Source organism: Hyperoodon ampullatus, assembly GCF_949752795.1.
Source record: "Hyperoodon ampullatus genome assembly, chromosome: 18".
NCBI lineage: Eukaryota > Metazoa > Chordata > Mammalia > Artiodactyla > Ziphiidae > Hyperoodon > Hyperoodon ampullatus.
The window spans coordinates 49,211,960-49,228,823 of NC_136931.1; the positions used below are offsets into that span (position 1 = coordinate 49,211,960).

The following is a 16,864-nucleotide window of genomic DNA, read 5'->3' on the forward strand; positions in this document are numbered from 1 at the left end:
CTGGGGCAGGCGTTGCGAGGCTGTGGACCTGGCCTGCGGCTGAGGGGCCCAAGGGACTGGACTGACAAACTAGCACGTCCACAAGCACATGCCAGTGTTCCTGAGGCCCTGCCTCCGCTACCCGTCTGTCCTTTGTCTTACCTGCCTGAGCACCACCCAGATCCAGGAACCAGCATTGCCTTGTTTCCCGTGCCCCATCTCTCATCTCCCTGCACACTCTGTGCTTCCCCGGCTTTCTCACCGTCTCTGTCTTTCCCTCTCACCATCTCTCTGTTTCTCATTCTTTTACTCACGCCATCTGCCACTCACCACCTGCTGATTCTCCCAGGCTCTGGGCTCAGACCTCATTTCAGGTGCTAGATCAGTCACTCCACTTTGGCCAAGTGACCGGCCCTCTCAGAGCCTTGATCTCCTCATCTGTCAAGTGGAAAGAGTATATTCACTCATTCAAAACTCCCTCCTCTGTGCCAACCCATGCTGGGCAGTGCTAGGGACATAGTAGTGTTCCAGATGGTCTGGGCCCTGCTCTCATGGGGCTTGCCATCCTGTAAGGTAGACAGACCTGTCCCCACACAGTGACAGTCCATAACAGGCAGGACTTCAGTGGGGGGGGGGTGAGGGTGGCGGTGGGCAGAGTGGTCAGGGCTAGGGTGGAGGGAGCACAGGGAATGTACCCAATCCAGCCTGGAAGGTCAGGGAGGGCTTCCTGGAGGAAGGGGCAACTGAACTCAGACTTGAAATCTGAGGAGTAGTCCGGGGAAGAAGGTGTACCTGACTCATTTTCCTCAAGTGTATCCAGGGAGCAAGACACATTTGGAGACTCCTGGGGTAGGCTTGTGTGATAGAATCTTCTTCAGCAGCCTGGCAGGCAGGAAGGTAAGGCACTGCTCTTTGTGAGACACCATTGTAACAGCTGTTCCCATTTACCAAGGACTATTACATTAGGGGAACTGGGCTCTGAAGCCAGCCTGCTTGGGCTCAAATCCCAACTCAGTCCTGCCTGTGTCCTTCGGTGGTCACTTTGCCTCTGTGATTCTTGGTTTCCTCATCAGTAAAATGGCAATAACAATAGTTACTTCAAAAGATGATTTCACAGAGCCTGCCATGTTATTCTGTGATGCTTTCTTTGGCCAGGCCCTGTTCTGGGTACTTTACATATGAGGTAGATAACGATAATATTATCAGTGGACATGGCCATATCGTAAGCATCCTTAAAGGACCATCTTGGGAACTTGGCTTCTTTCTTGAGGGCACTAGAGAGCCATGGAAGGGTTTTGAGCAGGAGAGGGCCATGGTTAAGTTTGGGTTTTAGCTGCTGTGTGCAGGGGGACACTGAGGCTGGGTGCCCAGGGGAGGCTGGGGCAGGAACAAAGCAGGAGACAATGGGACTGGGTAGGGCCAAGGGAAGAGGAGGAGGGGCGAGTCAAGGGATGCTCAGAAGGCCAGATGGACAGGCCATAAGCCTTACAGACTTGGGAGGGATAAGGCCAGAGAAAGGTCCAAGGTTTGTCAGCTGCCCCTGAGGTGGGAGCCTGGGAGAAAGAACAGATTTGAAGGGAGATGCTGAGGCTTGTTTGGAACGTGGTGGCTGTGAAGGGCTAACGGGACACACAGGAGAAGGCATCAGGAGGTTACAGGACCCTCAGGGCAAGGGCTCAGTGGGTGGTTGAGGCTGGAGACAGATGAGGAAACCAAGGCCCTGAAGGTGGGTATGACAGCTCTGGGTGGGAATGAAGAGAGAAGACCAGCCTTGAGAAATCAGCCTTAGGGTATTTATATATTTATATCAGTAAGGAAAGATTTGGGTTGCAAGTAACCAAATCCTGACTGGCACTGGCTGAAACAATGAGATGGTTGTATACTGTACATCACCAGAGTTGGGGACAGCTCCAGGCATGATACAATCCACAGCTCCAAGAGGGTCTTGTGGTCCCAGGTTCCCTCTCTCTCTGCTCTGTTACCCTCAGCTGAAGGCTTGGCTCCCACATGGGCTCTCCTCATGGCCCCAGAGTGGCTGCCACAGATCCAGGCGTCACAGTCAGACATGTTAATTTTTAGTACAGGAAGTTGGCGGGGTGCGGTGGGGGGGGGCATCTCTTCCCATGGTGCCTTTTTGGAAACAAGGAAACCTTTTCCCAGTGTCTCCCAGCAGCCTTCCTCTTCCATCTCATTGGCCAAAATTGGCTCACATGCACATCCTGACCCAATCATTGGCCAGAGTGATGGCATCACCATGATTAGTTTGGATTCCTCAGGATTCCCCCTGCCGCCCAGGTCTGAGGCTGGGGCTGAGGTTTCAGTTTGCAGGCTGGTGAATACTTGAACAAAATTGGGCTTCTATTAGAAAGGCAGAAAGTTGGGAGAATGGGCAGACATCAATAAACTGATCAGCCAAGGTAGTGATGTACAATTATGCAGGTTGGGACCTGCATAAGGGATGCCTGGCTGGTAGGGTGGAAACAAATAGGGGCTGAAGTTCATGGCTGAATATGCCCAAAGTGGACTTCTTTTTCTAATTAACATAACAGCCCCATATGGTGAGCAGTGACCCTTCAACCAATGCCCTCCTACCAGAGAGAAGAGCTTACAAAGGAGACAGAAAAGGAGTTCTAGAGAGGAGTAGGAAAACCAGGAGGGTGGGGAGTTGGTAAGAGATGAGAGAATTTTAAGGAGGGAGAAGGCAACATTGTCAAATGATGCTAAGAAGTCACATAAAATTGTTTTAATAACAGTGATAGAAAACACTTATATAGGATTTACTATGTGCCAGGCATTGTTCCAAGCCCCTGATACACAAGAATTTATTTAACCCTCTCAGCAACTCTGTGAGTCAGGTACATTCTCCATATTGCAGATGAGGAAAGGAGGCCCAGAGGGGTTAAATAACTTATCCAAGGTCACACAGGAAATGCAAAACTGGGATTTGGACAAGGTTTTTGTTGGTCACCTTGTCCCACGAGGCTCAGAAACACCCACTGTCTAGCTCTTTCTCAGTCTCCCAACCTTCCTGGCTCCTCAGCATGGTCGTTGACCCTGCTGCTAAAGTCACTAGCTGGGTGGAAGGCAGTTGCTTGGGGGAGGTGCCTGTGGGATCTGGTTTCTGCTCCACACCACTTCTCCTTCCAAATTCCCCCGGAAAAAGAAATCAGGCCCTGCTCAGTTCAAGATATTAAAAAAAGAAAGCACATGCTTAAAAATGGAAAAAGTAGAAAAGACTCTACCGTGAAAAGTAAGTCTTCCTCCTGTACTTGGGCTGTGTTGACAGATTTCTCAGGTCTCCTAGGCATGTACCAGCAATATACATGTGTGTGTATATGTGTCTTATTAATTTTTTTCTTTCACTCTACATAAGTGGTACCTAGTACAGTGAGGTGGTTATAATCCCAGACTCTGGAGGCAAAGTCCCTGGGTATAAATCTGAACTCTGTCACTTCTAGGCTCTGTGGTTTTGGGCAAGTGATTTCACCTTCCTGTGCCTGAGTTTGCCAATCTGTGAAATGGTATGATAACAGCACCTACCTCATGGACTTGTTGGAGAATTAAGCAATTTAATAGTGTAAAGCTCTTAGAACAGTGTCTGGTGCTCAGTAAAATGTCAGCTAATGGTTATTCTCATTTCTGCATCTTTTTCATATTATATGTTTCATATATACATGTATGGTTTTATATGCTTTTCTAATATTCTCTTTTCTGCACCTTGCTTTTTTCACCAACCCAGTGTCATTCAGAGATCATTCAAGAGACACACAAGTAGGTCTCCTATCCTTTTTTATGTCTGTGGTGCCTCCTCTAGGACCCACATCCCATAAATTATTTCCGCGTTTCATTAACGGACATGTGGGTGGCTGCCAGTCTTTTGCTGTCATAAGTGATGCTGTAGGGTGTACCTTGTGCATCAAGGTAACAGAGGCCCTCCCCTTGGTGGGGCTATATTCCTGAGTGGGGGGGGTGCCATGAGGACAGCCCAGTCTCTCTGCCTCTGTGAGTCTAGAAGGGCTCAGGTACACAGCTGCTGATTTCTTCCCTCAAATGAAGTCACCCTCCCTGGTCTGTGGGGATGGGCTGGGGGGTGGGAAGCACAGACCCCTGTCAGCTCTTCATTTACATAGAACACCTATAATGTGCTGTGTTGCACAGAGTTGGGAACAAGTGACAGAGAAAGCCCTAGGCCCTACTCTCACGGGGCCTGTGATGCAGTGGGAAACAAAGACCCATTCCCAGACAGACATGGCCTAGCATGGTCAGGGGAAGGATGGGGGATGCTCACATATCACAGACAAGACCTGAAAGGAGGAAAGTGGTCAGCCGGTGACAAAGTAGGGAATAGCATTCCAGAGGGTGTTACAGCATGTGCACACTCTGGAGGAGAGCGAGCATGCCTGATCAAGGATATTCAAGTCGCTCCGTGTGACTAGGCTTTGGACTATAGAGGGAGAAAAGAGATGCCTGGGATAGGAAGGACAACAGGGATGAGATTATGCAGGGCTCTGGAAAACAACTGAGTTTGGATGTTTCCCTGGGGTCCTGGGGAGTCACGGAGGGTTCCCAGGGTGTTGTCCCCAGACCATTAGTATCAGCATCACCTGGAATCTTGCTGGAAATACAAATTCTCCAGCCCCATCTCAAAACTTACTGAATCAAAACCCCTGGGGCTGGAGCCCAACAACCTGTTTTAACAAGCTCTTTTGGTGAGTCTAATGCACGCTAAAGTTTGAAAACCACTGGGGTTTAGAGTAAAGTCAGCTTTGCAGTTCATCAAAAAATCATGGTCTGGGGAATTCCCTGGTGGTCCAGTGGTTAGGACTCCACACTTTCATTGCAGAGGGCCCAGGTTCAATCCCTGGTCGGGGAACTAGGATCCCCGGGGTGGGGGGGAAGTCATGGTCTGAGTCCTTAACTGTTAGGCTTCAGAATACCAATGAAAACTGTTAGCTTATTGAATATTTACTTGTGCCAGGCATTCTTCACGTGCTCTTATTGACCTCCCAAGACAGCTCTATGAGATGGCTGCCTTTGTCCCTGTTCTGTAGAGAAGGATGTTAAGCCGCAGTCAGATTAATTCCCACATGGAGACCAAATTGTTTGTCACTAGAATTGTGATATCAATGTCTGATTGGGTAGAAGGATAAGTAGGCGAGAACCACCAATAGGAACTCCTTGAAGGCCTTCCCATCGCAAACTTCGTCCCCAGCACCCTCTGCCGGCCAGGCCCCGCGCTACTGGGTGTTGAGCACCTCCCTCCCTCCGCCCCCCAAGCCGTAGGCGCTGGTTGGGGTGCGCGTTACTATGGAGACTGGCGGGCGAGACAGGCATGCCTCGAGAAAGGCAGAAGTCGGTTGTGGAAGTGTAGGCGGCCATCTTGAGACCGGGCAAGAGGGGCGGGACTGGAGCGGCACGGTGACGGTTGACTGGTTTAACTTAGAGACTGGTACCACGGGGCGGGGAGAAGAGGGAGGTGCCTGGGGTCATCCCTGGGAGGGAAGGGTGGAGCGGGGTCGGGGTTAAGAAGGGGAGGGGAGGGGAGGGGGGAGGCGAGGAGGGGAAAGGCTGGGGAAAAGGAGGAGAGCCCAGGGACTGGGCACAGGCGGTGTGGGGCGGAGAAAGGGCGGGGCGAGGAGCCGGGAGAGGCTAAGAGAAGAAGCGGGGCGATGAGTAGGGGCGGGGTTAGAAGAGGCGGAGCGTAGAGCCGGGCTGTCCAGGGAATGGAAAGGGGTGGTGAAAAGGGAGGGGGTGAAAAGGTGTCGGGGTTCAGGGGGAAGGTGAGGATCAAGAAAGTGCTGACGGACAAGGTAGCGCCGACAAGGAACGAGGAGAAGTTGCAGGACGAGGAGAGGGTGCGGAGCGAGGGGAAGGCCAGTGGCGAGGAGAATTCCCAAGGCAAAGAAAGCGTCTCTAAAGGGAAGGGGCGGGGCCATAGGAGGGGGCGGGGCAAGGAGCTGGCTTGGGAAGAACAGCTCCCCCAGGATGAGGGGGAAGGGTGGGACTATAAAGGGCGGGACGAGGAGCAGAAGCCGAGCGAGGAGCAAGCTCCAGGCGAGAAACAGGAGCGGGGACAGGGGAAGCGCGGGGCGTGGGGAAGGTCCTGAAACAGGATCCGGAGAGGGGCGGGTCTAGAGGCAGGACCCGGTACCTGGGCAGGGCCCGAGCACGGACAATGGGGCGGTGCGAAGAGAAGTGGGGGGCGGGGCAAGAAGTGGGGGCGGAGCCACGTGCAGGTGCGCGACCAGAGGGACTGGGGAAAATCGGTGGGGCGCAGCTAAATCGAGAAACAGAAACAGAGACCGAGTGAAGAGTAGCGGTGGGAGGCAGAGCAGGGGCAAGAGGAAAGAAGTGTGAGGCAAGGTTAAGAGGAGAGACCAGGAGGTCGCGCGAAACCAGGAGTAGGGGCGTGGCCAGGAGCAACAGGAGGGGCGAGACCTGGAGTAGTAGCAGAGGCGGGGTCCAGAAGTGTAGTAGATGCAGGGCCTGGGGCAGGACCGAGTTCGGGAGCAGAGGCGGAGCCAGGAACAAAAACAAGGGTGGAGTCTGGACCAAGAGGAGGAGTGGAGCCAGGAGCAAAAGTAGGAGTGGAGCGTCTAAGCAGAGGCGGGGCCAGGAGCAGGGACTGGACGAAGCACCGGAGTGAGGCGGGATCTCAAAAGGTGCCTACCAAGAACAGTCTTGCAGGCTGGTGACCTCCGCATTCTCCAGGTTGAAGCCACGTTATCCACTGCCCCGAGATGTCCCCTGCTGGCCCTGCGTGGCCGAGGCTCCGAGTCCTGCAGGCGCTGTGGGCACTGCTGGTGGTGCTGTTGGCACCGTGGAGGTTGTGGGCGATAAAGAATACCCAGGAGTGCACCTGGCAAGTTGTCCTGAACAACTTTGAGACAGTAGGCAAGAAGGACGCGAGCGATCGTTTCGTCGATCAAGAGCCCTTGTATACAGTGGACAAAGTGTTTAGCCTGCTAGTGGACGCGCCCATCGACCCGGACGAGGTGAGGGGACTGGTGTCAGGCAAACGGGAGAGGTCCTGGACCTGCACCCCACTGGGCTCTGGACATTTGCCCACTCTCTCCTTGCAGACATACCTGGGCTTTCCTTACTACCTGAAGATCAACTACTCCTGCAAGGGAGAGGTGAGTGGGTGCAGAGGGGGTGGGCTCATTCTGTTGGGGCCTCAGTTTCTCCATATCTAACATTTGAATAGCGGTGGCACCACCAGACCCTAGGGACCTTAAAGATTCAAGAAGATTCCCAGTAACCCACGAGGCACATAGTTGGTGCTCAAGTAAGCTTTCTATTTCCATTTTTTAAAATTGACGTATAGGGTCTTCCCTGGCGGTCCAGTGGTTAAGACTCCGCGCTTCCACTGCAGGGGACACGGGTTCCATCCCTGGTTGGGGAACTAAGATCTCGCATGCCCCACATCGCGGCCAAACAGAACACAATAACAACAACAAAACACTTTCCTCAATAAAGTGAAGAAAATATTTTTCAAAAATTGAGATATACGGCTTCCCTGGTGGCGCAGTGGTTGAGAGTCCGCCTGCCAATGCAGGGGACATGGGTTCGTGCCCCGGTCCGGGAAAATCCCACATGCCACGGAGCGGCTAGGCCCGTGAGCCATGGCCGCGGAGCCTGTGCTCCGCAACGGGAGAGGCCACAACAGTGAGAGGCCCGCGCACCGCAAAAAAAAAAAAAAAAAAAAAAAAAATTGAGATATAATTCACATACCATAAATTCACTATTTTAAAATATACAGTTCGGGAATTCCTTGGCGGTTCAGTGGTTAGGACTCCGAGCGTCCACTGCAGGGGACATGGGTTCGATCCCTGGTCGGGGAAATAAGATCCTGCAAGCTGCGGGATACAGTTCAATGGTTTTTTGTATATTTACAAAGTTGTGCAACCATCACCACTATCTTGTTCCAGCACATTTTTATCACCTCAAGAGGAAACCCTGTACCCCCATCCCTCCAGCCCCTGGAGACCACTAATCTACTTTTTGCCCCTATGAATTTGCTTATTCTGGACATTTCATATAAAGAATGGAATCAGGGGCTTCCCTGGTGGCGCAGTGGTTGAGAGTCCGCCTGCTGATGCAGGGGACACGGGTTTGTGCCCCGGTCCGGGAAGATCCCGCATGCCGTGGAGCGGCTGGGCCCGTGAGCCATGGCCGCTGAGCCTGCGCGTCCGGAGCCTGTGCTCCGCAACAGGAGAGGCCACAACAGTGAGAGGCCCGCGTACCGCAAAAAAAAAAAAAAAGAATGGAATCATACAATATGTGGCCTTTTGTATCTGACTTCTTCTCAAGGCTTATCCATGTTGTAGCATGCATTAGTATTTCCTTTTTATGGCTGAGTAATAATATTCAGTTGTATGGATGTGCTACATTTTGCTTATCCATTCACTAATTGATGGACATTTGGGTTATTTCCACTTTTGAGGGGGGATATTACGAATAATGCTGCTATGAACATGTCTGTACAAGTTTTTGTGTAAACATCTGTTTTCAGTTCTCTTCACTATATACCTAGGAAAGGAATTGCTGGGTCATATGTTAACTCTGTTCCTCTTCTGAGGAACTGCCAGCCTGTTCTCCAAAGCAGCTACACATCATTTTATATTCCCGTCAACAATGTATGAGGGGTCCAGTTTTTCTATATCCTCACTTGCTCTTGTTCATCTTTTTGATTATAGCCATCTAGTATGTATGAAATGGTATCTCAGTGTGGTTTTGACTTGCATTTGCTCATAACTAATGATGTTGAACATCTTTTCATATGCTCGTTGGCCATTTATCTTCTTTGGAGAAACGTCTATTCATCTCCTTTGCCCATTTAAAAACTGGGCTATTTGTCTTTCTACTGTTGCATTGTAAAATTTCTTTTTATATACTGGATACTAGTTCCTTATCAGATATATAATTTGTAAATATTTTTCACATTCCAAGTCTTTTCACTATCTTGATGATGTCCTTTAAAGCACAAAAGCCTTATGTTTATTAAGATATAATTCACATATCGTACAATAGCACCAAAGTTTTTAATTTTGTTAAAGTCCAATTTAGCAGTTTTTTTCATTTGTTGCTGGTACTTTTGGTGTTGTCTAAAAAGGCTTTACCTAACCAAAGTCATGAAAATTTACTTCCATGTTTTCTTCTAAGAGTTTTTTTGTTTGTTTGTTTTAGCTCTTACGTGTAGGCCTATGATCCACTTTGAGTTAGTTTTTGTATATGGTGTGAGGTAAGGGTCCAACTTTTACATGTGAATATCCAGTTATGCCAGTACCATTTGTTGAAAAGATTATCCTTTCCTCATTGAATTGTCTTGGCACCCTTGTCAAAAATCAATTGACCATAAATATAAGGGTTTATTTCTGGGTATAATTCTATTCCATTTCTCTATATGTCTATCCATATGCCAGTACGACACAGTCTTGATCACTGTAGTTTTGTATTAAGTTTTCAAATTGGGAAGTTTGAGTCCTCCAACTTTGTTCTTCTTTAAGACTGTTTTGGCTCAAGTAAGCTCTCTGAGAACAGTAGAATGTTGTGGTCTAGAACTGAAGTTCTGGAGGCTACAGACCTGGGTTTGAATCTGCCATTAACTAACATTACTTGAAGGAAGTATAGCATGATAGTGAATCCTTTGGGCTCTGGAGCCAGGCTGCCTGGCTTCAAATCCCAACTCTGCTACATAATAGCTGTGTGATCTCAGGCAAGTTACTTAACTTCTCTGTACCAAAGTTTCCTCATCCTTAACAAGGGTACAATAATGATCATACCCACTTCATAAAATGCTTAAATGAGTGTGAAGCACTTAGCACAGTGCCTGGTTCATAGAAAGGGCTCAGTGAATGCTAGCAACAAGTTTCTAGGGTGTGACCCTGGGCAGAGAGTTTACTCCATGAGCCTTCTCTCCTTATCTGTGAAAGTGTGATAATAATTCCTTTATCTGTTCATGCAACACCTGCTCTGAGTCAGATCCTCTTTTTTTTTTTTTTTCCACAATGGGGTGGGGAAGGCAGTACAATGATAAACAACGTGGCCAGGTTTTTCCTCTGGATGCAGCCCACCAGGGAAACAGACAATTGGCAAGTAAATACATAAAATAATTGATTACAGTAATCAGTGCACAGATGAAAATAAAATGAGGTGATACGTCAGAAAGGAGGGTGTTAGCTGGGGTGGTTGGAGAAGGTCTCTGAAAAGCTTGAGCAGAGACTGGAATGATGAAAAGGGGCACACATGCGGAGAACTGAGGAAAACATCTGGGCTGAGGGAACAGCCAGGACGGAAGCCAGTGTGTATGAGGAACCGACCAGAGGCCTGTGTGGCTGGAGGAGAGTGAGCGAGGGGGAGAATGGGAGGAGATAGTGAGGACCTGGCTTTCCCCCTGAGTGAGGTGGAGCCATGAGAAGGTTCTGAGCAGAGGAGGGATGTGATGGGACTCAGGTGTTCACAGGCTGAATGGGGGGCAGGGCAGGAGCAAGGAGACAGGGAGGGGGCTGATGCTCAGTCCGCGCAGGAGTTGAGGGTGGACAGCACCAGGGTGGTCATGGCCACTGTAGCCCTGATGGGGAGGAGGTCCCCGCCCACCACCACCTGCTACCCTGTGATTGGAAACCCTGAGGCAGGGCTGGGGCCGGTGTAGGGGGCAGGATTGAAAGGACCCTGGCCTAGGCATTCCTCAGGATGAAGGCCTGTGCAAAAGGGGTCAGACCCGTTAAATCTTCCACCCGCATCTCACAGATGCCTCCACACCGCTGCCCACAGTGGCTTGAGCACAGCTGTCTCTTGGGGATGCCTCCAAGCCTTTGCTAGTGCTGTTCTAGGGACTTCCCTGGTGGTCCAGTGGGCCCTCCCAATGCAGGGGGCACGGGTTCAATCCCTGGTTGGGGAACTAAGATCCTGCATGCCGCACGGTGTGGCCAAAAAAAAAAAAAAAAAATTAACGCTGTTCTATACCCTAGAACACCTATCTTCTCCTTCCATCTCCTCTCTAAGCCCTGCCCTCCCTTCTTAGCCCAGCCAGGCTCCTGGCATCTCTGGGAGGGTGTCCCTGGCTGCCCCATCACCCTCTTCCCCAGTTCCTCTCTGTCTAACTGCCCCATCCCACCCACAGCCCCAGGCCCCATCCCACAAACCTAGTGGCGATGGCAGAGACCCTAATTTCTCTGGGTAGGGGGTGGGGTAGAAGCCTCAAGAGTGGGACTTGAAATCCCTGAAGTGAGGGAAGAGGCTGCTAGTATTTTGGGTGCCAGGCATTCCCACCTTTACGTTTTTGCTTATCCCATGCTGTTTTTCCCCATGCATTCCCTACATCCAAATTCTGTCTGAGGACCTTGCTCTGGACTCGCCTCCTCCAGGAAGACCTCCTGACTCCCTCCACAGCCCAAAGCACTTCTGCCCATCTCCTAGCCTGGCCCATCCCCTGCCCCAGCCCCAAACCTAGACCATGTTCTCTGACCTTCCCTCAGTGGAGAGTCTGCTCTCCTGACCCAGCCCCAGGAAGAGGACAGGCTAGTAAAGGTAGGGTCAAGGCAGCGGGACCCACAGGCTATCTTAAGGACACACTTGTGGGGCCATCTCGCCCTCAGTCCTCTGAGGCCCTGGTCCGCAAAGGCCACCTGACGGGGCTGAAGCCGGTGGTGCTGGTCACCTTCCAGTCCCCAGTCAACTTCCATCGCTGGAAGATAGAGCAGCTGCAGATCCAGATGGAGGCAGCCCCCTTCCGCAGCAGAGGTGGGCCTGGAGGGCTCCTGGAGGGGTCACAGCATGGCAGGCATGTGGGGGCATTGCCAGGGACCTCAGCAGGGTTCATGACCTTGAGGGGAGGCTGGGACCATCAAAGGGGCCTATGACCTGGTGGGCGTGGGAGTTTGTTGGGGGCCTCACAGAGGTGTCTGACCTGGAGGAGGGCCCAGGGAGGCCTCAGCAGGTTCCTTGGCCTAGATGGGACCACACAGAGGCCCCAGTGGGGTCCATGGCTGAGGGGAGGCGTGGGGAGTTGCAGGGGGAGCCCAGTGGTCTGTGACCTGGGGGGCTTGCTACTGGAAGGCCCCAGCAGCTTCAGTACTCCCTGCCTGCCAGGAGAGAGGTGTAATGCAGAGGAAGTGTGTCTCATGAGCTGGTACACACCCATGCCCATCAAGAACGGCAGCGTGGTCATGCGCGTGGACGTTAGCAGCAACGGCCTGGGGCCCTTCATTCCCAATAAAAGGTGCCCTTTCCCAAACCTGGGGCGGGGGGTAGTCTCTGGGAAGGGCTTCCTAATCCCCAGATTCCCAAAGAAGACGGGAGGAGCCCAAAGGGAGGGAACAGGACAGGGAGGTGGCAGTGAGCTGTGGCAGGAGCCAGAATCCTCACCCGTGCGTGCCCCACACCCACCTCCAGGTTTCAGGTGAATATCAACGGCTTCCTGGAGAGACAGCGAGACAACACACTCCAATTCACTGTGGGAAATGAGGTGAGGGGGCCCGGGCGGTGGGAAGGGTAGAAGAGGGGGTTAAAGACAGTAGGCTGGAGCCCTGATTACTTCCCAAACGAGTGGCAGATTCCACTTACAGAGCATTTACCGTGTGCTGGCCCCCTGGCGACGTGCCCTGCTAAATGCACGATCACATTAGGTCTTGACAGTGACCTGTGAAGGAAGGTACTCTCACATACCCATTTTAAAGAGGAGAAAACTGAGGCCCCAAAAGGGTGGAGCCATTTGCCCACAGGCTCTCGGCATGTACACATGGAACGAGACTTGAAACTGTGTCTGCCTGACTCCTGCACCCACATTCTTAACCACAGTGCATTCATTCATTCATTCATTCAGCAGGCACTTCCTGAGCACACAGTGTGGCACCATGGGAACATAACAGTGAACACACAGACCCAAATCCCTGTCCTCTCTTAGAGCTGACAGTCTAGTGGGAGAGACAGACAGCAAACCACTACACATGAAATCAGGTAAATTCTGTAGCAGGTTAAAAGGTGGTTAGTGCTCTGGAGAGAATTCAGAGTGAGGGGAACTGGGTCGGTGCAGGAGGGGACGGCAATGTTTAATGGAATGCTCAAGAAAGACATAACTGATGGGAATTCCCTGGCAGTCCAGTGGTTAGGACTCTGTGCCTTCACTTCGGAGGGCCCAGGTTCGATCCCTGGTCGGGGAAATAAGATCCCACGAGACCCCACAAGCCGCACAGCGTGGCCAAAAAAAAGGCGTAATTGAGAAGCTTGGCATTTGAGTAAAGGGAATCACGTGGCTACCAGGGGACACAGAGGGAACAGTCTGTGCAAAGGCTCTGAGGAGCGGGAGGCCCATGTGGCTGGGAGAGAGTGGGTGAGTGGGAGAGTGGTGGGGGATGAGATCAGAGAGGCGATGGGGCAAATAGACGGAACCATGGGAGAGGGAAGGGAGGGGGGTGTTGAGCAGCCCTCCTGCCCCTGCCCCGCAGCTCTTCAATCTGATACCCCGGTACTTTGTGAATGTCCCGTCGAGGCCCCTGTGGTACACTGTGGACCAGACACCTGTGTTCATCCTGGGCGGCATCCCTGAGGAGAAGGCCATCCTGCTGACTGACACAAACTTCAAGGACTTCTTTCTCGTGGAGGTGAGTTGATGCAAGGCAGATGGTGGGCTGGGCCTCAGCTCCTAAAATGGTGGGGGGGCCTGGGACCAGAGAAAGGTCCCCAAAGACCTACCACCGACGAGAGGCAAATAGCATGAATGAAAGACATAAGACTGCAACCAGACAGCCTGGGTTCAGGTCCTGGTTCTGCCACCTCCTGGCTGTGTGATGTTGGGCAATTCACTTTACCTGGGCCTCAGATTCCCCATCTGTAAAATGGGAACAATACTTATATTTACCTCACAGAATCATTGCGAGGATGGTATAAATTAATGTCAGCCGGACACAGAATGAGCACTATGTGAGTCAAAGCTAGTATTACTTATAGGTCCACCATTTGTAATTCTGAAATCCAAAATCTTTGAAACGGCGTTTTCAGAAATTTAGGGCTGAAATGTATTTGTTGAGAAACTCCAACCTGAGCTAACAAAGGCTACTTTTTTTAGTCTTTATGCATTCCATTTAGTGTTAATATTCAGATGCTGCCCTACAGAAATATTAAGGAGTTTGATTATGGGGTGTTGCCCCAGATCCCACTGGGGTTTGGATGGTATATATGTGCCATCTTACCTTCTAAACTGGAAAACTCTGAATTTCTATATACATCTGGCCCCTAGGGTTTCAAGTTCAGCATTGTGAGCCTGTATTATTCCCAGAACAGAGAAGGAGTGTCTGAAGCAAGGTTCTTTTGGCGTGAATGACAAACACGTTTGAATTAATTGCAGCTGTAGGCAGAACTCCAGACCAGTTTGGTTTAAGCAGAGAAATGGATTTAGTAGGTGTGCCTAACTGCAAAGCCCAGACACAGCTCAGCCTGCAGGCCTGGCTTGATTCAGGGCTCAAATGAGGACTCCAGCTTTCGGCTCCACTTCCTCTGGATTACCTCCATCCTCAGTGTGATTTATATCATCCCAACTCCCAGGCAGAGAGAAAGGGAGCATCTGTTTCCCAAATAACTTAAAAAAAAAAAAAAAGAAAATCCTGAAATTTGTTTGCTTTGTCCTGATTGGCCCAGCTTGAGTCATGTGTCCCAAAAGAATGGAATGTGCCAGCTGGCTTAGCACAGGTCATGAGATCTATCCTAATGAGGAGGGCAGCCCAGACAAGAGGCAGAGAAAGGATGGTTCCCCCAGAGTGAAATCAGGCTAGCTTTGCCACAAGTTGGGGGAATAAGATGCTGGTTGTTAATTGTGTCCAAGATAGCAATTGTGCACACGGCAACCCCAAAAGATTGCCTTAGGCTCCTCCCCTTAAGGTTGAAAGCCCCGCGCATGATTTCTGACAACCCCATGTGGATTAATGTTCTCTCAGATCCCTCTGGCTGTGAATTCCGGCTTCTACTGATCTCATTTCATTTACAGACAGTCTCCCTGTCCTGGGTCAGCTCTCTCGGTTGTGGCCCAAGTCCTTCCAGACCTTGCTCAGTTTTCACGCTCCTGACCCAGACACACCCACAGGAAATATATGGCCGATGTGGATTCTGCTGAAGAGATTTGGAGGACAGAGAAGGGGGTTTATGTCATGAGAATGAAAAGTGCAGTTTGAACTTCAGTCATCCTTGTTCTTTTTTTTTAATTTATCAAGATGAAACTCATAAAATTCACCACTTTTTTTTTTTGAGATTTTTTTTTATGTGGACCATTTTTTTAAACTCTCTATTGAATTTGTTACAACACTGCCTCTGTTCCATGCCCTGGCCCTTTGGCCTCGAGGCACGTGGGATCCCAGCTCCCCGACCAGGGATCGAACCCACACCCCCTGCACTGGAAGGCGAAGTCCCAACCACTGGACCGCCAAGGAAGTCCCTAAAATTCACCACTTTAAAGTGAACAATTTAGTACCGTTGAGTACATTGGTACTGTGCAACCACCAACTCTTGTTTCCAAAAAGTTTCCATCACTCCAAAATCGAAGCCTACTTATTCTCATTCTTTAATCATAGGGATTTTCCCCATATTGTTGTCTCCTCTCTGTTTTCCTTCCTCTTGTTTCACCTCACCATTCCCTTCTAGACTGCCCCTAGGGTCTCATAGGAATCCTCCCCCTACGCGGCTCTCTTCGGCCCTGAGTTGGTCAGGTTTAGATACTGTAACAGGAGTTCCCTGGTAGCCTAGTGGTTTGGATTCTGGGCTTTCAGTGCCATGGCCTGGGTTCAATCCCTGGTCAGGGAACATCCAGCAAGCTGTGTGGCCAAAAAAAACCAAAAACCAAAAAACCCTGTAACAAAGAGACTCCTGAGAGAGAATAGCTTAAATAGTCGCTGTTGCTCATTCCCTGAACAGTTCAGAAGTGAGAAACCCCAGTCCCTTCTATTTTCGTGCTTCACCATCCTCTAGGCCCCAGGTGTTGATCTCATCAGTGTGATCAGAGCTGGGTCATGCCTATGTCCATATTCCAGCCAATTGGGAAGGAGAAGGATCAGAAATGAAGGGCAAGCTATTTTCTCTTAAGCAAGTTTCACTTCCACTCACATTCCATTACTGAGGAATTAGTTACTTGGCTACATCCAACTGCAAAGGAGGCTGGGAAGTATAATTTCTGTCTGGGTGGCACATGCCCTGCTAAAAGTCAATTACCAAAGAATATGGGAGAAAGGGATTTGGGAGCCCAACTAGCCACCTGCCAAAAATGGAAGAGGAAATTTGTAAGTTTGTGTAACCAAAAAATTCAGGACTTCAGGTCCAGCTTGACCCAGGATTTCAAACAATGTCACCAAGACTGACTTGCTCTCTCTCCATCTCTCGGACCTGGTTCCTGTGTATTGACTTTATGCTCAAACATCTCTGTACTTGGAATTGCAAAGGCTGCATCTCAGGCCCACGTCCAGTGGGAAAGATCTTTCCCATTACCCTCTAACCCCCAAATCCCAAGTTTCCTTCCACTTGGTATGGCTCGCCATTTGCTCACCTTGACTTAATCACTGTGGCCAGAGACACCCACCATGCTGCTTTTTGAGTTAAATGAGTCAGAACTCTCAAGCTCTGCTCAAATAAGAAATCCAGCTGACTCACAGCTTTCCTTTTTCTCACGTATGTGGGAGAAGGGAGATGTGATGATCCTCTTCTGGTTTAACAAAGAAAATTTCCAAGTATTTCTTCCAGAAAACAGAGGCAGCACTTTAAATATTAACAGGGCAATAGATTAAGTATGACACCCAATCAAAATGACACATTGAGAGGGTACAGGTTAGTTTCACCAGGCACAGCAACAATGTCTGTAGTCTGTAGAAATCTCTTATGTGCTGAATAGGGTAGGGAAGTGAGA

General features: G+C 50.3%; 1 protein-coding gene across 1 annotated transcript in view; it reads left to right on the top strand.

Moving 5' to 3' along the window:
- Nucleotides 1-6,719: 6,719 nt before the first annotated feature.
- The window catches only part of CATSPERG (cation channel sperm associated auxiliary subunit gamma), a gene marked incomplete at its 5' end in the record, with an annotated part of 28,130 nt that continues 17,985 nt past the window's right edge, over nt 6,720-16,864 (top strand). Inside the window, 6 exon segments of the mRNA XM_079724208.1 lie at nt 6,720-6,974; nt 7,062-7,115; nt 11,580-11,724; nt 12,076-12,202; nt 12,376-12,448; nt 13,428-13,583. Coding sequence (XP_079580334.1) covers nt 6,720-6,974; nt 7,062-7,115; nt 11,580-11,724; nt 12,076-12,202; nt 12,376-12,448; nt 13,428-13,583 — 810 coding nt within the window.